The sequence below is a fragment of the Tenrec ecaudatus genome, chromosome 7 (assembly GCF_050624435.1).
Source record: "Tenrec ecaudatus isolate mTenEca1 chromosome 7, mTenEca1.hap1, whole genome shotgun sequence".
NCBI classification, from domain to species: Eukaryota; Metazoa; Chordata; class Mammalia; order Afrosoricida; family Tenrecidae; genus Tenrec; species Tenrec ecaudatus.
Window position 1 is genome coordinate 30885769 of NC_134536.1, and position 25974 is coordinate 30911742.

Below are 25974 nucleotides of genomic sequence, written 5' to 3' on the forward strand. Positions count from 1 at the left end.
GTTCTGCATGTGGCTTCTGGGCAGACTGCCTGAGGTCTAGCATATTCCTGCTGACCCTGGAACCACGTGACTCCGAAACCCGTGATCCACCAGCGACCAGCTTCCAGCGTCACCTTCCCGCCTCGTTGCCTGGCAGCTGTGTGAGGCTGGGGAGGGGGGGTGGGGGGCTCCAGCTAGCATCTGACCCATGGAGTTCAGTAGGACTGAGCAGGGCCACTTCCTTGATACAAATTTCTTTCTTAATATAAAGTTTTTTCTTACACATACGAGTGTCGCTGGTTTTGTGCCTCTAGAAAGTCCAGCCGCGTACTCTCCATGTCTTTGTATTTCCTGGAGAGTCTCCATGTTTCCCACGTGTGCTGATAGCCCAGCTGGAACACTGCTCGCTAGACAAGGATGTGGTTGCAAGGCCATCTCTCCACTTATAAGCTTTACACAAACGCACGCGCACACGCACAGTGTAATTTATACAGGAATTCCCCTGTTGCACATAAACCTCTTATAGATCCTAGAGGAGAAACACAATTCTTGTTCAACTCTTTTTTCAAATGAGGGATGATACTAATAAGTCATAGTGCCTTGACAAAATAGAAAGTATATTCAAACTCTAGGGGGGGAAAGTGCAATAATTTTAGAAACTCAGAGGAAAAGCTGGGACACAATCTCAAAGTTAATTATAGGACTACTGAATAAACAATGCCACGGCCGTACACATTTTAACTTGAAGATCATATGCTGGTGTGATTTTATGCTAGCAATAAACTTGTACATAAATGTTTACGGTAATTTATAAAAACAGGTGTGTGTGAGAAAAGGGGCTCATAAAAACTTATTAATCCAACAGGGTATTCCTTCGGGATTTTCCTTGGTGTGATGGCAGACAGCTTTCTTTTTTTGTTTCTTGAATGCTTTCCAAATATTCCACAAAAGAGCACATCTGTCCTCAGGTGAGGGGCGTAAAGTGACGGGAAGGGAAAGGAGGGGAAATAGGTTCATTGTTTGAAGGCGGTAGCAGGAGGCAACAGTGTTGTGCCCAGCCAGTCGGAGCGAGCCTAAGTGCAGCTCCCCCTCCAGAGGGGGGCGCTGTTGGTAGTTCCCACTGATGGATAGATACATCAGGTAGGTGTCAGGTAGCCCCTCCTTGACTATTTTGATTCCTGCACTCCTGACTTCTCATCACTCATTCTTTTGGATCACGGTACTTACTCCACAGAGGAGAAAGTCAAATCGTCCTCAAGAAATAGCACATCTCACGGATGAAACAAACAAACAAACAAGCAAACGAGCCATCAACCAACAAGTACAATGTTCTCAACCGACCCATTTATTTGGACCTTCAGCAAAAGGCGGTGGCTGAAGGACACTTCACGGCAGGTGAACGATCAGTGAAGTGTAAGACACGTCACCATCCCACAGCTCCGCTGTAGACGATGCAACTCACCTCAGCAAATGCGGAGGGATCTTGACAATGGTGTCCAGACCACCTAGAGTTTCTGGGAGGAAAAAAAAATGGAGTTTAACATCAGTCAAGGCTGACAGTCTGCACATAGTATGTAAGCATCGCTGTTCATACACCCAAGCACTAACAACGACCCATTAGGCAATTCTCAATGGCCTGTGCGCAAGTCATCCTAGTGAAACATGCTTCCCCCTGCTAACCCCACGACTTCCTCCGGTCTTGCCTCACTATAGGAAGGGGAGAGTTTAAAACTAGGACAGTCCCCTCCAGGGACCAATGATGAAAAGTTAGCTTCCTAACCTGACGCAGACTGCCCATGTAATCCCGTTCCATCTGGCTAAAGTATTACATCTTCATGTCCCCACGGTCGGATCCCGATTTGCAGGGACCCTGGAGGACAGAGCTGGTCCTGAGGAGAACTGCCCGGAGGGTCTCCAAGGCGGTACATATTTAGGGACGCCGAGACCACTTCGCTCTCCTTGGAGCGGCTGGTGGGTTCAAATTGTTGATCTTTCTGGTCGCAGCCAAGCACGTGAATCCCCGTGCCACCAGGGGTCCCCCAAATACTACCTAGACTGATACAAACAGAGGAATGGGAGCGGTTTCCTTGGACCATTGTCTCGAGGGCCCTGTGGCACACCTAACCTGTACTCGTTGGGCTGCTCCGCGAAAGATCAGCAGTTTGAATCTACGAGGGCTCTCCAAGAGAAGATGAGGCCTCTGTTCCCAGGAAGATTTACAGCCTCGGACACCAGAGGGGCAGTTCCACTCCATCCTCCACGCATTGGGCTGCTAATCCAAGGTCAGCAGTGAAAACCAGCAGCTGCTCCGTGGGAGAGATGAGACTTTCTCTTCTCATAAAGAGTTCGCCTTGGAAACTCATAGGGGCAGTTCAGTCCGGTCCTATAGGGTCACTGTGAGTCAGAATCAACCTACTGGCAGTGAGTTTGTTTCGTGGTTTGTTTTTGAGAAGCAGCTCAAAAGGCACCTAGATTAGATCAGTCTAACCGTTTACTGGGCAAAGACCATCGTTCAGGACAAACAGATGCTCCTCGCTAAAAGGAGGCTACGATACTGAGAAACCAGCTCATCACAGATGTCTCTGCCAGACTCACGGGCTAACATCCTCCAACGGGTGTGTGACGGTACCAGCTGTACAAATGCTCAGAAGGAGGACAGCAACCATGTAGTAGCCACAATGAGAACTGGCCAGCAGACCTCGGAGGATCCAAGGTCAAAAGGGTGAGCAGAGAAAGGACTACAGATTTCCAGAAGTCACCCGTGTGAGGGTGCAGGACAGAGAGCATCGTGCCAGCACCGAAGAGAAAGCAGAGAGAACCAGGTTCAACATCTGGATCCACACCAGCAGGGGACGCGGTGGGATTGGGGGGCAAGTCCCTTATGCTCTACACGCTTCAGTTCCCTCTTATCTCCAGAATCAAAGCCCAGAACACCCTCCTCATACCGTTCTCCTGAGGAGCTTATAAAACAACAAACGCAAAGAGCCTGGTGCAATCCTCAGATGTCAGCATCAGTTGCTATCCCCTTTCCTCAATATTGGGTCAGGCGCTAGGGACGCAATGATGAGGACAGACACAGTGCTGCACTCGTGGGCCCACAGGCTAGTTCCAAACTACGAGACACACCATGAAGGGCAAGGACAGAGAATTACACGGAGTCAGAACAGACGGAATCCTGCCAGTGCTGTGGGTTAAGCATCGCACTGCTAACTACAAGGCCAGCAGTTTAAACCCACCTGCTGTTGTGCGGGAGAAAGATGAGACTGTCTGTTCCTATAAATATGTCTAGTCTCAGAAACCCTGAGGGGTTTCTAGACTCCCACTCTGTTCGATAACGCTGCTGTGAATTGGAATCAACTTGGTGGCAGTGGGCCTGGTTGTTTTAGTGTGGTTTTTATTTCATTTTATTAACAGAAGGTACCTATATACTCGAGTATACATCTACCCAAATATCAGCCAAGGCACCTAATTTTTTTCCTACTTGTACTGGGTGCTCTTACATATCTTTTCACAATCCATACATTCATCCAGTGTGTCAAGCACATTTGCACATATGCTGCCATCATTTTCAAAGCATTCTCTTTCCACTTGAGCCCCTAATACCTGATCCCCATTTCTTCCCCTCTCCTCCCCTGCCTGCCCTCCCTCACGAACCCTTGATAAGCTATAGATTATTATTTTCCTATCTTACATCGTCCTCCATCACTCCTCACCCACGTTTCTATTATTTGTCCCCTGGGTGGGGTTTCTAGTTTGATCCTTGTGATCAATCCCCCTTCCTTCCCCCACTCTCCCCCAATCCTCCCAGTATCTCTACTCTCACTGTTGGCCCTGAGGGGTTTATCTATCCTGGATTTCCTGTGTTGCTGGATTTTCTCTGCAGCAGTGTGCATGTTCTGGTCTAATCCAATTTGTAAGGTGGGGGGAGGAAGGAAGCACCAAAGAAACAGAGGAAAGTTGTGTGTTTTATCAGTGCTATACTGCACCCTGACTGGCTCATCCCTTCCCTGTGACCCCTCTGTGAGGGTATGTCCAACTGTCTACGGATGGGCAGTGGGTCTCCACTCCATGCCGCCACTCCCCCCACTCCAGCCCCACTGCATTCACATTGGGTATGATTTTGTTCTGGGTCTTAGATGCCTGATACCTGATCCCAAACTCGGCTTATACACGAGTATATTTGGTATTACTGGGGGCTTCAGGGTCGGGGCTTCTTACAGGCTGTGATGAGATCCAAACCCTGGGCAGAAACGAGCAATGCCGACAGAAGAAAGCATCCAATTACACCCAGCACCACAAGCACTCTCACTCACGCCACAACTGCCAGTCTGGTGTCAAAAACCAAAAACACCAAGTTCACTGCCATCAGGTCAATGCCGACTCACAGAGACCCTATAGGGCAGGGTACAACTGCCCTGTGGGTCCGGGACTGCAACTGTTTAAGGGAGTAGAACACCTGCTGCCCACCCCCCCACATGTAACCACTCTGCTACCAGGGCGGCTGGTGTAAGCCACCCTTTCTCTCCTTCCTAGGTCCCTAGAGTCTATCCTTGTATTCTCTCCTCAACAGAGCAGCTTAGAAATTCTAGCAAGACTCTAATCTCAGCACTTTTCTCCACTCCACATGCTCTAGGATACCCCCCCTCACATAAAATGAAGCCAACATCATGAGAAAGGTCAACAGGCACCTGCAGGCTCTGGTCCGTCACCTCCTACTTCTCTGGCTTGTTCCATTGGCTCCAGTCATATGGGCCCCGTGTTCTTTCCTGCACTTCCAGGGTACCTCAAGTCTTTCTTGACCTTTTCTCCCTCTACTAGGAAGGATTTGTATCAGCATCTCTATGCAGCCTGCTCCCTCGCCTCCTTCAGTTCACTGCTCAGATGGTGCCCTTTTACTGAGGCCTTGTCTGAGCACCCTGGTTTAAATGGTCACCCCACTGCTTAATTTTCTCCCTTAGTTCTTATCACCACCTGAATAGCCATCCCTCCCAGAGCTGGGAAAGACCAGAGGGCAGGAACGGATCCTTTTGCCTCTCTTGCTCACCATGAGCAAGAGAGATACACCACCCAGAGCAACGGCCATCACCCAGGAGATGCCCTCTCCATAGCTAATGCGTTCACACACTGGAGGGAGGGCAGCACATTTAATTTGCAGAAATAAGGTCACCGTGGCTAGAGATCAGAGAAGAGGGGCGCGAAGAACACAGGATGGGGCCCTGGAGGCAGGAAGGCTTGGACCAATGCTCTACACACAGGATCTTCACATCGCAACACTTTGACCTTATTTGGGCTGCCACGTGAACTCTTCCTTGATCCTCTTTATCCATTTCCCAACTGACGGTGGATCTTCTAGTGTTTCATATAACGTCATCTAATAACATTTATATATAACTGTGTTATACTTAATGGAAGGAGTGCATTCTCCATTTTAAGTCGGTTTGAAGGAGGTTTTGAGCTCATGTAACCAACACATCCCCCAATTATCCTGCCTCTAAGAGCAATGCTGTTCACAGAACCAATTCTAACCCAAAGTAACAGGTGCAATATGAAAAGGGCTTGGCAGCAGTGCCACCAGCCAACAGCATCGCAACAGGAAGGAGAATCACTAACCAAATCAACAGTCCAAGCTGATTCCCATGCGGTGCTGGTTAGGCCTAGCCCTGCTCCCCAGCATTTCCATCAATTCTGATATCACCCATTCCATGACGCTCTCTACTTCTCTGCTAGATTTGATAATTTATGGTAATAGCCACTTAGAAAAGACCGTACTCACTATGGGAGTAATTAGGGAGTGACAAGTTACAGTTCGGGTTCAGGAATGCCCAGGATACAATTCTTTGATCTTGGCAGCCTCTTCTCAGTGGTGCCAGAAGGCATGTCTCTCTCTGACCATTAGCCTTTCACTCCGCTCTCTGCCAAGTGCTACAACGTTCTTCAAAAGCACAGCCAAGAAATATGCAGACACTACTCCACCAGAAAGACTGAATCAGGCACTGGGCTCAAGCTCCACCTGGTGCCCAGAGGCACTCTAGTCAGCCAGCGAGCTTCCTGCCTGATGGTACTTTACTTTCTCCCTCTGTGGGCCAGGAAATCCAATGGCCTTCACCTGCCAATCCTCTGCTCTTACCATCTGTTGATTGTGTTAATGCTGCCTCTCTCACCTGGGTCAAGGAGGGTCTCAGAGCAAGTGTTCATAAGGTTCTACTCTTGTCTGTCTTCTTCGTGGTTGTGGGGTCTCTCCTTTCTCTACTCTGGGAAGGCTCTTTTTTAAGCTTAGCAGGAACATAATACTAACCAGTCCCCTTTTCAGACTTCTATACTTTATTTTTAATGATCCGGCCCCCACAAGGGTGCCCTGTGCCTTATTGGCACTATTAGCAACAGATCCAAACCCTCAGTCCCAGTCAATCTTTTGGTGAGTGGCGTAACATCAAGGTAGAACAGCCACATAAATGCCATCTCACACCACTTGTGCGAGAGAGTCCTGAGAAGTTCAGACTTCTGGACTCGAGAGAAGTAACTGACTCTACTAAGGGGCACAAGGAGTGGTAGAGAGCCTGGGCTTTGTGGAATAGAAGCACCGGAGTCCAGAAAATCCCCCCCCCCCCACACACACACACACTGGTTCCAGTCAAGGAAGAGGAGGGTGCATTCTGGGACAAGAGAGTGTTACAGCCGACTGCCACTCGAGGCAGTTGAGTGGGGAGAGATTGTGAGGCTAGAGTCAGACTCTGAAGAACATGCTAAGGAACTGACAGCTCATTTACAAAGAAAAATGGGGGCTCAGGAGTAACAAATATTTCACAGTGAAAACATTGATGGGACATTGGCACAGGGATGGGGGCAGGAAGCAGCCTGAGTGGCACGTGTGTTCTCCCACCAACTCGCCCTCCAACCAAATTCCTCACTGGGGGTCAGTGTTTATCCATCTGACAGCTTCACCCCCAGGACCCAAACCCTCAAACCAAATTCACTGTCATCGTGTCAATTCTGACTCTGAGCAACACTGTAGGACAGGGTAGAACTGCTTCTGCGGGTTTCTGAGGCTGTAACTCTGTGGGAATAGAAGGCCTACTCTTTCTGCCTCAGAGTGGCTGGTGGTTTTGAACTGCTGATGTGCAGATTGCAGCCCCAAACGTAACCGCTATGCTACCAGGGCTCCTCACTACCCAATACTGGGGAGTGCTTAATAAATGTTGAATAAATGAAGGACTATGGGCAGACATCAAGGCCATCATTCATGAGAAAAGCAAAGCAAGAAGAGGTCATTTAAAAAACAGGAAAGAAAGAAAAGATCAAAGTGGATGTCAGAAGAGATTCTGAAACTTGCTCTTAATCATAGAATAACTAAAGCAAATAGAAGAAATGATAAAGTCAAAGAGCTGAAAATTTCAATGGGAAGTTCTAGAAGAAAAAGCCAAATGTTATAATGAAATGTACAAAGACCCAGACTTAGACAACCAAAGGGGTATAACATCCTCCGCATATCTCAAACTGAAAGAACTCAAGAAAAAATTCAAGGCTTGAGTTGCAATACTGAAAGATTCTATGGTCAAAATACTGAATGATGCAGGAGGCATCAAGAAAAGACGAAAAGAACACATGGAGTCACTGTGCCATTTCAGGAGGTAGCATATGAGCAAGAACCCACGGTGAGTAAGGGAGAAGTTGGACCAGCACTGAAAGCATTAGCCAAAAAACAGACTCCCAGAATGGAGGGAGTACTCGCTGAAACATTTCAACAAGCAGATGAAGCACTGGAAACACTGACTCATCTACAAGAGGGCATTTTGAAGCCAGCTACTTGATCAACTGACAAAGAAATCCTTATCTGTGCCCATTCCAGACAGGTGTCCCAACAGAACCTCAAATTCTAGAGCAATCCCATTGATATTACATGCGAGTAAATTTTGTTAAAGAGCATCCAATAAATAACAGTTGCAGTAGTGCACTAACAGGGAATGGACAGAGGTCTGGGCTGAATTCAGAAGAGAACTTGAACAAGGGATATCATTGCTGATGTCATGGATCTTGGAGCAAAGCAAACAATACCAGAAAAAAATGATTACTTATGTTTTATTGATTATGCAAAGCCATTCAACTGTGTGGACCATAACAAACTATGGGTAGCCTTGAGAGGAATGGGAATTCCATCACACTTCATTGTGCTCATAAGGAGCTTGGATCAAGAGGCAGTTGTGCAAACAGAACAAGGCACTACTGCAGGGTGTAAAATCAGGAAAGGTGTGTGTCAGGGTTGTATCCTCTCACCATACTTGTTCAACCTACACGCTGAGCAAATCAGAGAAGCTGGCTAATATGAAGCAGAATGTGGCATCAGGATTGGAGGAAGGCTTGCTAAATACCTGGGATATGAGGTGACACATCTTCTTGCTGAAAGTGAGGACTTGAAGCACTAACTAATGAAGATCAAGGATTGCAGCCTTCAGTATGGATTACGACTCAATGTAAAGACCAAAATCCTCACAGATCAACCAATGAGTAACATGATGCTAAATGGAGAAAAAGTTGAAATTGACAAGAATTTTGTCTTGTTGAGATCCATAATCAATGCACCTGGCAGCAGCAGTCAAATGTGATCAAAAGACAGATTGCATTAGGTAAACCTGCTGCACAAGATCTCTTTAGAGTGCTGAAAAGTGAGGGTGCTACTCTGAGGACTCGTGTGCCTGACCCAAGCCATGGTACTTTCAGTTGCCTCATATGCACGTGAAAGCTGGACACTGAATAAGGAAGACCGAAGAAGAAAGGATGCATTTGAACTGTGGGGCTGGAGAAGAAGATTGAAAGCACAACGGACTGCTAGAGGACTGACAGCTCTATCTTGGAAGAAGTATGGCCAGAATACTGCTTGTTGGAGGCAAGAATGGCAAGACTCTGGCTGACACACTTTGAACACATTGTCAGGAGAGCCCAGTCCCTGCAAAAGAACATTATGCTTGGTAAAGTGAGGGGCAGTGAGAAAGAGGAAGGCCCGCAATGAGACGGACTGACAGTGCGGCCGCATCAATGGGCTGGGCCACAGGAACAATTGTGAGGATGGCACAGGACTCTGCAGGGTTTCATTCAGTTGGACCTTGGTTCGCTGTGGGTCGGAACTGACTCTCTGCCTCCTAACAAGATCAACACTAATGAAGGAAGGAATTCATGGCTTATCCATTCAAGTCAAATCTCTTTCTGGAGTTCTGCCAGCTCACCGCAGTCTCCACTCCGTGCGTCACACACACCGCCCCTTCCTTGAGCTCTCTTCCTGACTGCACATTCCAACCTAAGGAATAAGTGCCCTGCACAGTTATTTCAAGGCTTCATACACTTATACCTCCTATAGCCAACTAGAGAACAGTCACAGGAAATAAGTACCTTCTGTGACAACCAAGTTTGTGGCCAGACTCCAGGTCCATAATCCATCAGCCTCAAGCCTAGGTAGCTTCAAGGACCTACACCCACCAGCGTTACAGTTTAACTCCCAGGATGAGTATCCACATCCACAGTAGAAAACACACTGGTTACTTCTCGCTCCTTCTGGTTCATCTGCATCTCTCTAAAGCACAGGACGGGAATAAGGAATACGAGGAATGGTGTGTTCAGAGCCCAGCCTGGTCCCTGCTTTATTTATTATGTTACCCAGCCATCTGTGACCCTTCCTCTGAGACAGTTGGAGGAGCTAGCTCCAAATCACTCTGCTGAATGACAATGGCAATGTGAAAACAGTGCTGTGGCTTTAAGAGCCTTGCTGCTCACTTACGTAAATGGTCCATTTCTCATTAGTGGTAAACTAAAAAAAACAAACCCCGGTCAAGTGCTGGCCTTACCTTTCCTGGTTTTGCTATTGTTGTTGTTGCTTTTTCCAATTCAGGCAAACTCCCTAGATATTATTCATATTGTGTGATGATAGACAGCGGTGTAGATGAAAAACAAAGGCTGTTACTATGATAATCTGTGCACACATCGACACCTAGGTGGGGTCAAACCTTCTGATATTAGCAGTGACCTAAGGCTGGCTGGTACTTCTCCATTCGGTGAAAAGCCTGCTAAATTCACTCCTCTCTCTTCCTCGCGCTCTCTCTCTGCCCAGGCGGCTCCAAAACACGCAGTCATAATGAGCACTGATAGTTTGGGGCTGAGGAGGAGGGGGCTTTAATCGTTTGCTTGTTTGTTGTCAATCAAGTGCCACCAGGAAAGCCGGGCAGGCTTGGTCAAAGAGAGGGACCCACCGCGCGCCTCGGCTTTTCCCGGAGCCGCCTTCTGCTGCCGGAGCCCGGCTCCCAGCCTGCGTGTGCGTGTGCTGGGCTCTCCCTCCACCCCCCAGCAGGCCATTCCGATTGCCCCAATGCTCGCCCCCTTGAAATGTCTTTCTGTCTCTTTTCACTCCCTCCGCGGCGGAGTTTCGCCTCTCAAAAAGACAAACTGACCACCTGGAACTTATTTCGAGGCGAGCAGAGCTCACAATTCTGAAAGCCCACCTGTCTGCCGGGCGGAGCGCGTCAGACGCGAGGCGGTCCCACAATCCCGTCAGATGCCATCTGTCATGTGCAGCAACTGTTACTGCTGCTACTCAACTGTGTGGTCCCGACCGGACAACCCGAAGGGAACCAGCCATTCCCGCGCAGGTACACCGGCCAAGGGTTCCGAGGAGATGGGGGTGGATGGTTCAACTCCCCTCTTCCCGACCGACGGGCGCTAGGGAATCAGGCCCCAGGCTTCGCAGCACCGGGGGGCCGGGGCGCTGGGCACCGGGAGGAGGGGCGGCCCCGTTCAGGTTTGGGGAGAGCAAACCGACGCCGATGGGAGCGCCGTGGCCAAGATTCCCCACGCCGACATGGACGCCGGAGACAGCTCCCACAGTCTGGTGGACCGCGTCCCCAGCCGGCGCCCGGGCTGCGCCCCCCGCCCCCCACGCCGGCCCGCCGGCAGGTGCCCGGCTCTCGGCGCGCTTACCCAGGGCCCAGGTGCAGCTCTCCTTGATGGCTTTGTACTTGCTCCCCGAAGCTTCCTTCTGCAGCTTCCGCAGGATCTCTTCCATCTTGACCTTCGCAGGGCCGGGCCGTCGCCCGGGAGAGGAGTGCGCGCGAGGCCGCCGCTGCCTGCCGGCCTCCCGGTGCCTAGGCTGCCAGTGCGCTCGCCCGAGCCCGAGCTCGCCGCGGTCGCCGCCGAGGCTGCTGATGAATCACCGCCGGCCCAGCCGCGCGCCGCGTCACAGGCCCCGCCCCGCCAGGCCCCGCCCCCCGGCCCCGGTCAGGTGCGCAGCGCGCAGCCCGCGGGAGCGGCAGCCGGGCCACGGGCTCCCGAGGAAGGTGGAGCTGGGGGTTCCAGACCCGGAGCCCGCCCTCCCGGATGCGCGAGGGGGACGGGGGAGGAGGTGGGGGGCTCTGCGCCGGCCTCCCCGCGCCCGGCTCGGAACCCAGGCTCCGGTGGGCGCCACGCCCGCGGCATCCTGTTTACCCCGGAGGGGAAAATCCCTGCGTTTTCTCCGGAGCGGGCGGATCCTCAGAGCCCCTCTCTGTGCCAGGCGCGGGCGACACCGAAGTCAACGTGGTGCCCGGGGCCTGCAAGGAAGCTAATGCCAGTGTCCCCAGGCCCAGACTCGGAAACCAGGGACCTGAGAGGCCCGATCACTTTCCCAAGCCAACACGAATCCTATCTGACTCTCTGTGGCTTGCCCACTTCAACCAGAATCGGATTCAGAATTCCCTCTGGAGCCAAAGCCCCTTCTCCTCTCCTCCTCCATGACACCTCCTTTCTCTCCTGTTCTCTCCTTTCCACCCTTCCAGCCCCCTGTCCACTCTTTCCCTTCTGTGCAGACTGTTTTTCCTCAGCAGAAAGATGACACACGGGCTGGGGCTGTCTAATTTGGAGAGAGGAGTAATGAGCTGAACCTGGGACGGATGTGACGTGGATGTGGATGTCGGTGTCGGTGGCAGGAATGTGGGTGGGTGGGAGAGGATGGAGGTGGGAGCCAGGACCTTAGATCTTGAGGGAGCATCTCCAGTTCCAGTAACCTCAAGGAGTTCTCCTTGATAAAGGCCCAGGGATGGTTGCTGGAGTCAGTGCGGTGGGGGGAGCACTCGGGACGCGGAGTTGGGGGTGGAGGCAGCACGCGGGACGCGGATTTGGGGTTGGGGGCTAGTGGTTAGCAGTGGCTCCATCCCCACCACAGTCTGCTGCTCCATCCGGAGGGCTGTCAAGAGCCAAGAAAACCTTTGAAGCAGGGAATTTTATTAGAAATTGTACTGTCCTGGCCCAGAGGATGGTGATCTGCACAGAGGCAACCTGACAGCTGGGCATACAGAAAGAAGATGTGGCTGTGATGTAGAAATGAACTCACCATGACAGGTGGGAATGGAACACCAGAAAATGTAGCGAGAGTTATTTTAGGGAGTACCCTGCAGTGGCTGTGGTGCTGGTGAGGAGTATTGAAAACACAGTGCAATACCATGCGCGACCAGAAGAACAAACAAATCCGTCTTGGAGGAAATCTAGCCAGAGCACTGCTTAGAAAGGTGGATGGTGTGACTTTGTCTGACATACTTTGGACGTCTTTGGGGGCGGGGGGTGGATTGGGGGGGACCAGTCCCTGGAGAAAGGCATCAGGTTTGGTAAAGTTTAGGGGCAGCAAAAAAGAGGAAGGTCCTTACCACAGGGAGGATGGGCCCAGTGGCTGTCACAGTGGGCTCACAGTGCCAACCATTGCAAGGCCGGTGCAGGACCGAGCCGTGTTCCATTCTGCTGTTCACAGGGTCCCCACGGGGCAGCACCGGCTTGGTGACACATCATAGCAACAGCAGTTTAATAGCAAATGAATCATGGGATAGCAGGGGTGATGCATGGGCAAGGTCAGCGGTTCGAAATCACCAGCTGCTACTCCTCCAGAGAAAGATGAGGCTTTCTACTCCAGTAAAAATGTACAGACTCAAAAAACCATAAGGGCAGTTCTACTCCATCCAGCAGGGGCACCAGGAGTTGGAATGGACTCCGTGGCAGTGAAGTTTATTGTTTGTTTTTTAACAGAGAGAGAGAGAACAATTATGATAACTTGGAGTTTGTTTGTTGGTTAATTTAGGAAAATGGAGGACAATGGTGCCAGACTCTGAGTTAAAGTCGAGAATCCATTGCCCACAAGCCAATTCTGATCTGCGAAGGGTGGCGCCATAGGGTTTTCTTGGCTGTCATCTTTAACAGGTGGCACCCTGGTCACATGCTCCTCTGCTAACGGAAAAGCCAGCAGCCTGAGCCCACTCATTTCTCTGTGGGACAGAGCGGTGACAGGCTGCTTCGCTGAAGACCCTAGCCTGGGGGCTCTTGGGGGCCCTCTACACCTCTAACATGAGTCAGAATCCACTGCATGGCATTCGGTCATTTGCATAGAAGCGATTGTCAGGTTCGTCTTCTGTGGGGCTCCTGAGTGGGCTCAACCCACCAGCCCAGTTTTCTGTGAATAGTCGGATGCAAATTTTTGACCCCACTGCTAGATACCGCTGGTTCTCCCTGTTTGAACTCTGAATGGAATACGGTAGCACCCTATTCTTACCCTTTTATTATTTTCCTTTTTTTTCAAAATCATTTTATTGGGGGCTCATACAACTCTTATCACAATCCATACGTACATCAATTGTGTAAAGCACAGTTGTACATTCATTGCCCTCATCATTCTCAAAACATTTGCTATCCACTTAATCAGCTCATCATTTTCCCCTCCCTTCCCGCTCTCCACTCCCTCATGAACCCTTGATAATTTATAAATTATTATTTTGTCATATCTTGCCCTGTCCGACATCTCCCTTCACCCACTTTTCTGTTGGCCGTCCCCCAGGGAGGAGGTTATATGTCGATCCCTGTAATCGGGTCTCATTTTACTATTTTCTATCCTCATGCCCTGCTCTATTTTTTTCTTTATACACGTATCCCTGCCTGGAACCTTTTTAAGAGCTCTGGGAACACTGGTTAAGTGCTTGGCCGTGAACCAGAAAGTTTGTGGCTGAACTCAGCAGCTGCGTGAAGGGAGACGGATTAGACAATCTATTTCCAGAAAGAGTACAGCCTTGGAAACCCGGAGCGGCAGTTCCACGCTGTTCTGATCGCTTGCAGTGTTTGAAAATATGGCTTCCTGAGGTGTAAGGAGGATGGGGAGAAGGGGTCTTTAAAGCTTTGACTTTTCAGTACCAAGGGGTTTGAAGGAGCAGTCCGAACATCTGCCAGCCATCGCACAGCATCCTGTGATGCCCTCACTCACCATCATCTCCAGTTGTGCTTTCTCAGCCACCTCCATTGGCAAGCCTCCCTCGGCCTGCCTCCATTTGGTGGGTAGTAGTTCCTATGATTCCTCTGTGGAATTCCATTTTTTTTCCCATTCCTTTCACTTCTTCCAGGCAATTTTTGCTAAGCTTTGGGAACCAACAATTCTCTCTGCCTGGTGACTTTCACAGGGCATATCCCACATTACTGCCCATCAAGGAAAACCCCGTGCATCTCTCCTTGTCATACCATTCAAACCTAAACTCATTCCCCCGCATTCCAAACACCTCCTCCTTTCTCCTCCTTTTTGGCGGAACAGAGGATTGTCGACCTATGGCAGTCATTGATTCATTCAACAATTACTTATTGAGTGCCCACTATGTGGGTACATTTCCCCAGGCCCTAGAGATACCACAGCGGACCAAAAAAGAGAAAGACGCTGCCCTCAACGCGTTGACATGTTCATCAGGGGAGGAAGACAGAACACATTAACAAATATATTCCAACAAGAAAAGTCCTAGACCACGGCTATAAATTCTGACTCATAGAGAATCTATGTACAACAGAACAAAACACCGTCCAGTATTGAACCGTCCCCACAGTCATTGTTATGTTCGAGTCCATTGTTTCAGCCACTGTCACTCCATTTCCTGGACAGTCTTCCTCTTTTCACTCAGCTTCCATTTTCCCAAGCATGATGTCCTTTTCCAGGGACTGGTCTCCCATCCTGGCTTCCCAGGAGCCTGCTGACTGTACTTCTCCCAAGACAGATTCATTTGCTTTCCTAGTAGTCTACAGTGGTTTCAATATTCTACAACAAAACCATAGTTCAATTGCATCCATTCTGCAGTATTTCTTACGCATTGTCCAACTCTCACATGCCTATGAGGTCATTGAAAAGACCATGGCCTGGGTCAGGTGCACCTTAGTCTTTAAAGTGACATCCCGCCCCTTCAACACTTAAAAAAGCTCTTGTGCAGCAGATGTCTTGATTGATTTCTTGACTGTTGCTCCCATGAACATTGTTTATGCATCCAAGCAAGATGCAATCCTTGACAGCTTTAATCTTTTCTCCATTTATCTTGATGTTACCTGTGGATCCAGTTGTGAGGATTTGGGTTTTCTTGACATTGAGTTGTCATCCATTCTGAAAGTTGCAGTCTTTGATCTTTAGCAGCACGTGTTTCAAGTTTTCCTTGGTTTCTGCAAGTACCTTAAGTTTAAAGAGTCAAATTGAAGAATCAACCCACGAAGGCTAAAAGATCGTGTAAGCAGCCAGATTTGTCTCATTTTACTATATTCCTTTTATTCCAAGGGAAAGTCAATATATTTTGATGACTTTAAACTTTTAAAAAAACAATTGAAAAAAAACAATACTACAAAGCAAATGACACATTTGAGGAGTGGCTTGAAGGATGAAAGAGATTAGATCAACTTTTCATTGTCTGGTTTTATCCTTCAGTATAGGTAAGAATGTTTTTTACTTTTATAATGAGAAACACATTTACTTAATGAAGTTCCAAAATAGTAACAGTACATCATTTTAGAGAGGAAAAGGCTGGATAGCTTAACTCTTCACAAAGCTTTTACAAAGCATTAAGAAATGAATAGAAACCAAAACAAGCCTATTGCTGCCCAGTTGATTTCCAGCTGTAAGGGACCATATAGACCAGTGGTTCTCAACCTTCCTATTGCCGTGACCCTTTAATACAGTTCCTCATGTTGTGGTGACCCCAACCATAACATTATTTTTGTTGCTATTTCATCACTGTCATTTTGCTGCTGTTATGAATTGGGTGACCCCTGTGAAAGGATCTTTTGAACCCCAAAGGGGTGTGGCCCACAGTTTGAGAAACACTGCAATAGGACAAGGCAGACTGGACAAAGAGTTTCCAAAGCTGAAGATCTTTACAGAAGCAGACAGCACCCTCCTCCTAGGAGCAGCTGGTGTGTCCAAACCACTGCCTTTTGGGATAGCAGTCATGCATTTACCAATGTGACCACTAGGGCTCCTTAAAAAACGGATCCAGAATAAACAAAGAATGTGAAATCATTCAATAAGAAATACAATGCTCTCCTAAACCCCTCTATGAGGGGATCTCCATTGGTCGACACTTGGGCCTTGGGTTTAGGAGAGGAGATGGGTTAATTAGGGTGTGAGATAGTATCGATGAAGAACACAGCTTTCCCCCGGATCCTGGATGCTTCCTCCCCCCAACTACCATGATCCGAATTCTACCTTGCAGGGCTGGATAGGACAGAGGCTGTACACTGGTGCATATGAGGGTTGGAGGTACAGGGAATCCAGGGTGGATGATACCTTCAGGACCAAGGGTGTGAGGGACGATGCTGGGAGAGTGGAGGGTGAGTGGGTTGGAAAGGGGGAACTGATTACAAGGATCCACATGTGACCTCTTCCCTGGGAGAGGGACAGCAGAGAAGGGGGGAAGGGAGACTCCGGATAGGGCAAGATATGACAAAACAAAGATGTATAAATTACCAAGGGCATATGAGGGAGGGGGGAATGGGGAGGGAGGAGGGGAAAAAAAAGAGGACCTGATGCAAGGGGCTGAAGTGGAGAGCAAATGCCTTGAGAATGATTGGGGCAGGGAATGTATGGATGTGCTTTACACAATTGATGTATGTATATGTATGGATTGTGGTAAGAGTTGTATGAGTCCCTAATAAAATGTAAAAGAAGAAAAAAAAAAAAGAAATACAATGCACTATCATGACTCCAGTTCTGCCTTACAGACCCGGCTAGACTGGAGCATGTGCACTGGTACAGCTAAGATCTCTCGGCACACGGAATCCAGGACAGATAAACCCCTCAGGAACAATAATGAGAGGAGTGATACCATGAGGGTCGGCGGAAAGTGTGGGGAGAAAGTGGGAACGATCTCAGTGATCAACGTGTAACACCCCTGAGGGGGACAAACAACAGAAACATGGGTGAAGGGAAACAGTGGACAGTGTAAGATATGAAAATAATAATAATAATTTATAATTTATCAAGGGATCAGGAGGATGGGAGGGGGAGGGAAAAGAGAGGTGTTGATACCAAGGGCTCAAGTAGAAAGAAAATGTTTAGAAAATGATGATGACAACATAGCTACAAATGTGTTTGGCACAATTGATGTATGGATTGTTGTAAGAGCCCCAATAAAATAATGTATTTTAAATAATACAAACCTATGAAAAATTCAACCACATACTAAGACACACAACCATTCAAGGAAAGCACTGATTTTCACTAAGTAAATTTGCTAAGAGGTTTAAAATGCTGTTGCCTGGGGTTAGTGTGGAGGGGGAATACCTGGGTTCTCTCTTGTCCTTGGTGCTGCTGGGTACGAGGTGACTAGAGGGAGTTTGGACGTGTCACCCACATAGAGGAGGCTGTGACCCAGCAGTATCATTTCTAGGAGCTCGTCCAAAGAAAGTGATTATGGAAACACAGAAAGGTTGTCAGAGTGTCTTTCAATTAGTAAAATAAATAAGTTCTCTAACTGCTCCACAATAGGGAACTACATAATCCATGATATATCCTTAATGTTGTGCACTGTCAGACTTTAAGAATGATGTGGGAAAGGAATATTTAATGACATGAAAAGTGATTTCTATTATATTGTTAAATAAGCAGATTATCAAATGCTATATACTAATGATCCCAACTTGATTGTTTAAATACTTGATGTGACTCTGCATATAAGCTTAAACATACATACAAATATAAAACTGGAACATATAAAATATTAATATCGCCAAGGGCATCATGGGTGAGTACATCTTTTTATTCAAATGTTTTACCTTTAGTATCATAAAGTATTATTTTTAAAAAGAAAAGACAAGAAATCAAATTTGATTTATCCCCAGGCAATGAGACCCAAGGTGGCAGAAAGGACCGAGATAAAGACGGAGGGAGATCTAAAGGATGGGCGCCTGTAGCGGGGGCCAGGGGAAGTCTTCCGCAGGGGAACGAAGAAGGCGGAGCTTGGGGCCGAGCTAAGAGCTGGGGGAAATTCAAATGGGATTAACACACTCACTACAAGGGGGCTTCAAACTTCCTGGGAGTTCTTCATGATCTCTTCCTGCCACTTTTGTCAAGAAGCCCCTGGTGTGTTTATCTGTGAGGAAAATGAGAGAAGTAAAAATAAAAGTGGGAACATTTCTGCCTTCCCTTTTCCTGCAACCTGAAGTAGAAAATGAACTTCGTAAGTACCACCGCATACACATGTACAGATTAAAAAGAAAACAGTCAGACTCACTGCTATCGAGTCACTAGTGACCTGGAAGGGCAGACTAGACCTATCCTTGTGGTTTTCCAAGACTGTAACTTTTTTTTGGTAAGTTGGGATTTAATAGTTATGGATTGAATTGAAATATCATTCCATATTTCAATGACATCAAGTAGAATTGTACAATTGTTACCACAATCAGTTTCCAAACAATAATTTTCTATATGGACATATTGTTTCTCTTTTACCACCCCCCCCCCCCACTGGACCGGCCTCCCTTCAAATCCCTTATTCGACTTGCTGTCCCTATAAGTTCATCAATTCTGGGTTTCTTATACTGTAACTCTTTATGGGAGTAACAGCCAAGTCTTTCTCTTGCACAAGTATAATAGGGACAGAACTTAAATAACTTAAAAAAAATAACACTATTAACTGTCATAGAGTTACTTTACACCAGCATTCATCCCTGCAGGCATACATTCCTGTTTCTAAGCTGGGTCCGTGCTGGAGTGCCCGAGAGCAGTGCTACCTGATCTCATCATCGTCCTGTCCTCTTTAAGTTAGTTAGAAATTCTGCTTCACCAACAAAGTCCACATGGAAGAACACACCAGCCTGTGTGATCAAGTGGTCCCGAAGGGATCAGGTATCAGGCATCAAAGAACAAAAAATCATACCATTGGCTGCACACCTCCATGATAGGATCGCTGAAGACAAATGGGTGCATAAGCAAATGTGGTGAAGAAAGCTGATGGTGCCCGGCTATCAAAAGAGATAGTGTCTGGGGTCTTAAAGGCTTGAAGGTGAACAAGCGGCCATCTAGCTCAGAAGCAATAAAGCCCACATGGAAGACGCACACCAGCCGGTGCGATCACAAGGTGCCAAAGGGACCAGGTATAAGGCATCATGCAAAAAAAAAATGTATGTATATGTGTGTGTGTGTGTGTGTGTGTGTGTGTGTGTGTGTGTATGAATGATTAGGGCAAAGAATGTACGGATGTGCTTTATACAATTGATGTATGTATATGTATGGATTGTGATAAGAGTTGTATATATATACACACCACAGTGAATGAAGAGCGAAGTGCAGAGTGGAGACCCAAGGCCCATTTGTCGGCCACTGGAGATCCCCTCATAGAGGGTTGAGGAGAGGAGATGGGTCAGTCAGGGTGCGATGTAGTACCGATGAAGAACACAGCTTTCCCCCAGATCCTGGATGCTTCCTCCCGCCAACTACCATGATCCGAATTCTACTTGCAGGACTGGATAGGGCAGAGGTTGTACACTGGTGCATATGAGGGCTGGAGGCACAGGGAATCCAGGGTGGATGATACCTTCAGAACCAGGGGTGTGAGGGGTGATGCTGGGAGAGTGGAGGGTGAGTGGGTTGGAAAGGGGAAACTGATTACAAGGATCCACATGTGACCTCCTCCCTGGGAGATGGACGGCAGAGAAGGGGGGAAGGGAGACTCCAGATAGGGCAAGATATGACAAAATAACAATCTATAAATTATCAAGGACTCATGAGGGAGGGGGAGCGGGGAGGGAGGGGAAATAAAAAAAGAGGACCTGATGCAAAGGGCTTAAGTGGAGAGCAAATGCTTTGAAAATGATCAGGGCAAAGAATGTATGGATGTGCTTTATACAATTGATGTATATATATATATATATATGGATTGTGATAAGAGTTGTATGAGCCCCTAATAAAATGTAAAAGAAAAGAAAAAAAGAAATTCTGCTTCACACAAGTAAGTTGTGGATAGTTCTTAGTAACAACATACTTAGCAGTTGAAATACTTCTGTAATCATAACCCAGGGTGGTGGTTGAATACTGAACATACCATGGACTGCTAAAAGGACCAACCGATCTGTGTTAGAAGAAGTAATGCCAGAGGACTCTCTAGAGGCAAGAATGGCAAGACTTCATCTTACATACTTTGGACATATTGTCAGGAAAGACCAGTCCCTGGAGAAGTATATCATGCTTGGTAAAGTGGAAGGCCAGCGGAATAAAGGAAGGCCCACAAGGAGATGGACGGACACAGTGGCTGCATCAGTGCGCTCAGGCACAGGAACAATTGTGAGGCTTACACAGGTCTGTGCAGTCTTTCGTTCAGTTGTTCTAAGGGTGGCTATGGGTTGGAGCCAACATGATAGCACCTAACAACAACAACACCCTTCCTAGGCCCTGTAGTAGCACTACTTTAAAACATTGCTTTTGCCCCTTGTATTTTAAGTCTAGGTATGAAGCTAGTGAGAAACCACAATTTCCACTCCTACTTCAAAACCAAACCAAAAACATTCCCCTACTTCAGTCCTGGGGACACAAGTAGCAAGTTGTCCCATGACACATGCACTCAGCAGGAAGCAGCCAGATGGGCACCAACGTCCCTCTTCCTTGTACACTACCTGCTAGCTGGGAATGAACGGAGAACAACTCACAGAAACCCCTGCACACAGAAACAGCCTGCTCAGTGATTCCTTATGCAGGCAACAAGGACACCACCTGAAGAATCATCTTGTTCCGTAATCTCCCGCCCACTTGCAGATGGCCCTGACTCCTGGCATGAACCAAATCACACCCACCCACCCACCCACCCACAAAGGTACCCTCTTGACTAGTCCCATAAAACCCTGCGAGTCCTCTGATTTTTTGGGAAAACAGTGATTTAAGTTTGGAGTAGAGTCTTGCAATGCAATTCATATCTGGAAAGGCAGTCCCCCTGGGAGGTATCTTGTGAATGATGTTCCCTTCATGTGTTGCCAAAAGGTTGAGAAACTAGAGTAACCAGTGGAGCTTTTAAAAAAATCATTTTATTGGGGGCTCGTCCAATTCTTACCACAATCCATACATATATCCATTGTACCAAGCACATATGTACATTTGTTGCCATCATCCTCCTCAAAATATTTGCCTTCTACTTGAGCCCTTAATATCGGCTCCTACTTTCCCCCTCTCCCTCCCTACTCCTCTCTCCCTCATGAACCCTTAATAATTCATAAATTATTATTTTGTCATATGACATCCCCCAGGGAGGAGGTTATATGTAGATTCTTGTAATCAGTTCCCCCTTTCCACCTCACATTCCCCCCACCCTCCAGGCTTTGCCACTCTCTCCACTGGTCCTGAAGGGGTCATCTGTCCTGGATTCCCTGTTTCCAGTTCCTATCTGTACCTATGTACATCCTCTGGTCTAACCAGATTTGTAAGATAGAATTGGGATCATGATAGAAGGGGAGTGGGGAGGAAGCACTTAAGAATTAGGGGAAAGTTATGTTTCATCATTGCTACCCTGCACCCTGACTGGCTCATCTCCTCCGGTAGTTGCCTGCCGATAGACTTTGAGTCTCCACTCTGCACTCACCCTCACTTACAATGATAAGGTTTGTTGTTGTTGTTGTTCTTTGATACTTGAGACCTGATCCTTTCGACAGGTATCAGGAAGGTGGGCAACCACTGATAAATGATTTTTTGTTCTTTGATGTCTGATAACTGGTCCCTTCTATACCTTATGGTCAGACAGGCTGGTGTACTTCTTCCATGTGGGTTTTGATGCTTCTCAGCTTGGTGACCGCTTGTTTATCTTCAAGCCTTTAAGACACCAGATGCTATATCTTTTGATGACCGGCACCATCAGCTTTCTCCACCACATTTGCTTATGCACACATTTTTTTCCAGCAATCGTGTCGGGAAGGTGTGCATCATGGAATGCCAATTTAATAGAACAACGTGTTCTTGCATTGAGTAAGTACTTGAGTGGAGGTCCAATGTCCATCTGCTGTCTTAATACTAAACCTATAAATCTATGTATGTAGATCTATTTCCCCACCCTCCTATATAAATATATTTATATATGTACATGCCAGTATTTATAAATACCCTATAAATACCCTTTGTCACCTAGGTCTTTCCTCTATTTCCTTTTACTTTCCTCTTGTCCCAATATCATGCTCAGCCTTCATTTGGGTTTCAGTAATTTCTCTCGGTTACATTGCCCTTGCTGAATCCCTACCAGGCCTCTCACACCCTCCTTGCCACTGATTTTAGATCACTTGTTGCTCTCCTGTCCCTATGTTGGTCAACCAGTGGTGCTTTCTAAAAGTGTGTTTTGCAACTGTTGGATGTATTTTTAAATGTATTGTTATTTTTTCCCCTGCGTGTCCAAATTGTACTTACGATAAATGTAAAAATATCAGTTGTGTATACTAATTTTGTTGCTGAAACATCATCTTCAAGAACAAAATGAGTTTGGTTGCTTTAAAACAGATAAATGTGTATCTCACTTTTGAGTTCATCCAAGTTCAATATTACTCTGCTTATAATGATCAGTAGCTTCTGCATGACTGTGTTCGTCTTGGTTGCCTAGAGAAACAAATTCATACACATTCATTTGTGTATAAGAAAGAGCTTTATATACAAGAGCAATGGTATATTGCGAAAACATCCCAGCCCAGTCCAGATCAAGTCCATAAGCCTGATACTAGTCCATATGTCTAATACCAATCTATACATTCCTCTTCAGACTCATGAAACGCATGCAATGATGCCAAATACAGGAAAATCACAGGCCAGTGGGTTGAAAGTTTGTGGATCCAATGGCGACGTAAGCATCTCTGTGCTTGCGTGGGTCTCCATGTAGCTTCTCCACCGCATAACTCCATGTGTCTTGTCATCAGGAACAGCAAGCAGGGAGTCTATGTGCCCCCACCTCTAGCGAGCTATTTATCTCTGTCTTGTCTCCAAATGAGGTCATCAAGCAGCGACCTGCTTGACAGGCTAAACCAGGTGTCCTCAAACTACCGCCTGGGGCCACATGTGGCCCACTGAGGACATTTATCCAGCCCGCTGGGTATTTTTGCCCCATTTGTTTTTTTACTTCAAAATAAGATATGTCCAATGTGCATAGGAATTTGTTCATGGTTTTTTTTTAATTATAGTCTGGCCCTCCAATGGGTCTGAGGGGCAGTGAACTGGCCCCTCTTTAAAAAGTTTGAGGGTCCCTGAGCTAAACTCTACACCTTCAATTTTAATAGTCTCAAGTTGGCACCAAATTATATAGCTACCACAATGACACAAAAATACATACATACATATAAGTTCAAAGAAAGACCAAAATGTCTTAAGAAAGATTCACTAATGGCTTCAGAACATGGATGTCTATTTCTTAAGTTAACTCTTGCATCAGTGGTTTAGGGTTGGTGCAGCAGTCCCAGGAGATGGGTCTCAGACCAGGACCACCTTACATCTTGCTGCCTCACCTGCCATAGAAGGGTGTTTTCATCTGTGTTCTAAGCATGCTGTGTTCTAGGTCATGGGAAGAGAAACTCGAGGAGTCTAGGCCTCAGATGTACAAGTTGTCCACTCTCTTCTCCTACATCCCGCTAGTGACTGTATAGTTGAGAAGACGCACGGGAGTGCATTGCACACTCCGGGACTCATCATGGTTCTGCTCCTGTGTCAGAGACGTTGGTTGACAACCACCAGTCTTCAACCACGTCTCCAATCGCCAATCAAAACATGTCCCAAAGTGAAAGTCCAGTTCTTTACAGTAGTCAGCGATTCCAGATAAATAATACCTCCTAACAGTGTTTTCAGACCTATGGAAGAACCAACTTGATGGTACTTAACAACAATGTTTTCAATTATTGTTATGTTTCCTGACCATATTTACTTCTGAATTATTTTGTAATTTTATTACAATTTTCTAGGTTGTTTTTCAAAATAGATACTTTTCCAATTCCACCAGTTTACTTAATCCAGGTTGTGTTAGGTTGCATTTAAACAGCACAATTCTTTTATAGAAATCACCTTGTCATATATGTTGCCACTGGGTGCTGTCTAGTCAGTTCCTATTCATAGCTGTCCTATGTACAACAACGCCCGGGTATGCTCCATCCTCACAATTGTTTTACCTCATTGTTGCAGCCACTGTGTCAATCTATCTAGTTGAAGTACTTTTCTGCTGCCCCTCCACTTTGCCAAACATGACGCCCTTCTCCAGGCGCTGGTCTCTCTGATAACGTGTCCCAAGCAGATTAGAGGAAGTTTCATCTCTGCTCAGTTTGAAGAGTTTCAAGTTTCCTAGATTCATACTTCATACATTTCAAGTTCTAATTATTGGTAGTGTGTACAGCTGTTTCTTTTCATTTTCTGTCGTGCCCCATCAGCCAACGAAGACCCCGAAAGCTTTGCTCCTGAAGGCTTTGCTCCTGAAGGCTTTGCTCCATGCACTTTATCAGAGCTGACTGTGAATCGAGAAGGCAGCTCTTCCGCAGCCATGCTTTGAGAGCCTCTCCACCTGAGGGGCCCATCTCTAGGCACTCTCTGACCACGCTTTGCTTCTTTTCATGAGATTTTCAGGATCTGGTAATGTCTGATTCTGTCCATAAAATTTTCAGTGGCTAATCCTCTGAGAGGAAGAGACGAGTCCTTCTTCATCGTCTCCTCTTAGCCTAGAAGCTCTGCTGAAATGTGTTCACTTCGGATGACCCTGGTGGTATTTCAGATTATCAGGGACATAGCTGCCAGTATGACAAGCCACCACAAGCCACCACAGTATGACACACTGATAGGCAAGTGGCTGTTGATAGATATTTGGAATAAAAATGCAAGCAGTTTGAAATATCGGTGTTGTCATCAAGTTGAATCAAGAAATCTGTCTGCCATATCTGTGTAATAATTGCTATATGTCTGCCATATCTGTGTAATAATTGCTAATTCTATTCAGTATTATCGTCAGACTACAAATTATTCAGTGCGTTTTTATGTAGGAGTATAGCTATGTTTCTCAGATAATTTATTGTCAAGAATCTTATACATGTATACATGTATGACACAAAGATGCTTTTATTTAGTAACTGTATGAGTCATTTTCTCTTTTGCCTGACACATGCCAGTTACTGATATAAAATAACTTGGAAATAGTATTAAAAACTTGTGTCCTTTCTTTTTTAGAAAATAGAAAAAGGTGTCACTTACTGTATTTCTCAGGGTTTGGAGTGGGTCTTAGGGTGGAACTATTAAAATTTTCATTTGGAAAAATAAAAATAACATGTTGAATGGATTTCAAGGATTTGACAAGTTATACTTAAGGTTTGTTAAATGATGTGCACTTTTTTTCCCTTTTTGGATTTCAGTTCTAATAAAGAAGATGTTCATTGGGAATAAACATTTATTATCACTATTCACTGTGTCTAGATCTGGCTGCTGAATCAGAAACTGCTTTTATATTTTTCACATACTTATTCGCATTCCTTCTAATAATAGGAAAAACTATTTAATGGGTAATTTGTCCAAGTTCAATTACAATGTACTATTATCACATAGTCCAGAAATGCATATTAATTATACCTGATGCAAGAAATACACTGAAATCTGTTGCCTCATGACCAAATCCTGGTGGACACTCTTCCTGCTTTTGCCAATGGTGGATAATTTTTCTCCCCTAAACTTCCCTTTTTAACTAGGTGTAAATTATGTTCACATAATTAAACCGTAAAACATTCACT

General features: G+C 46.6%; 1 protein-coding gene across 1 annotated transcript in view; it reads right to left on the minus strand.

The window, feature by feature from the left end:
* Positions 1-11023, minus strand: part of ARFGEF3 (ARFGEF family member 3) — a 154259-nt gene extending 143236 nt beyond the window's left edge. The window contains exons 1-2 of the mRNA XM_075553898.1: positions 10939-11023; positions 1442-1493 (exon numbers count right to left, since the gene is read on the minus strand). Coding sequence (XP_075410013.1) covers positions 1442-1493; positions 10939-11023 — 137 coding nt within the window. The remainder of the gene's footprint in view (positions 1-1441; positions 1494-10938) is intronic.
* Between the last annotated feature and the right edge of the window lie 14951 nt (positions 11024-25974).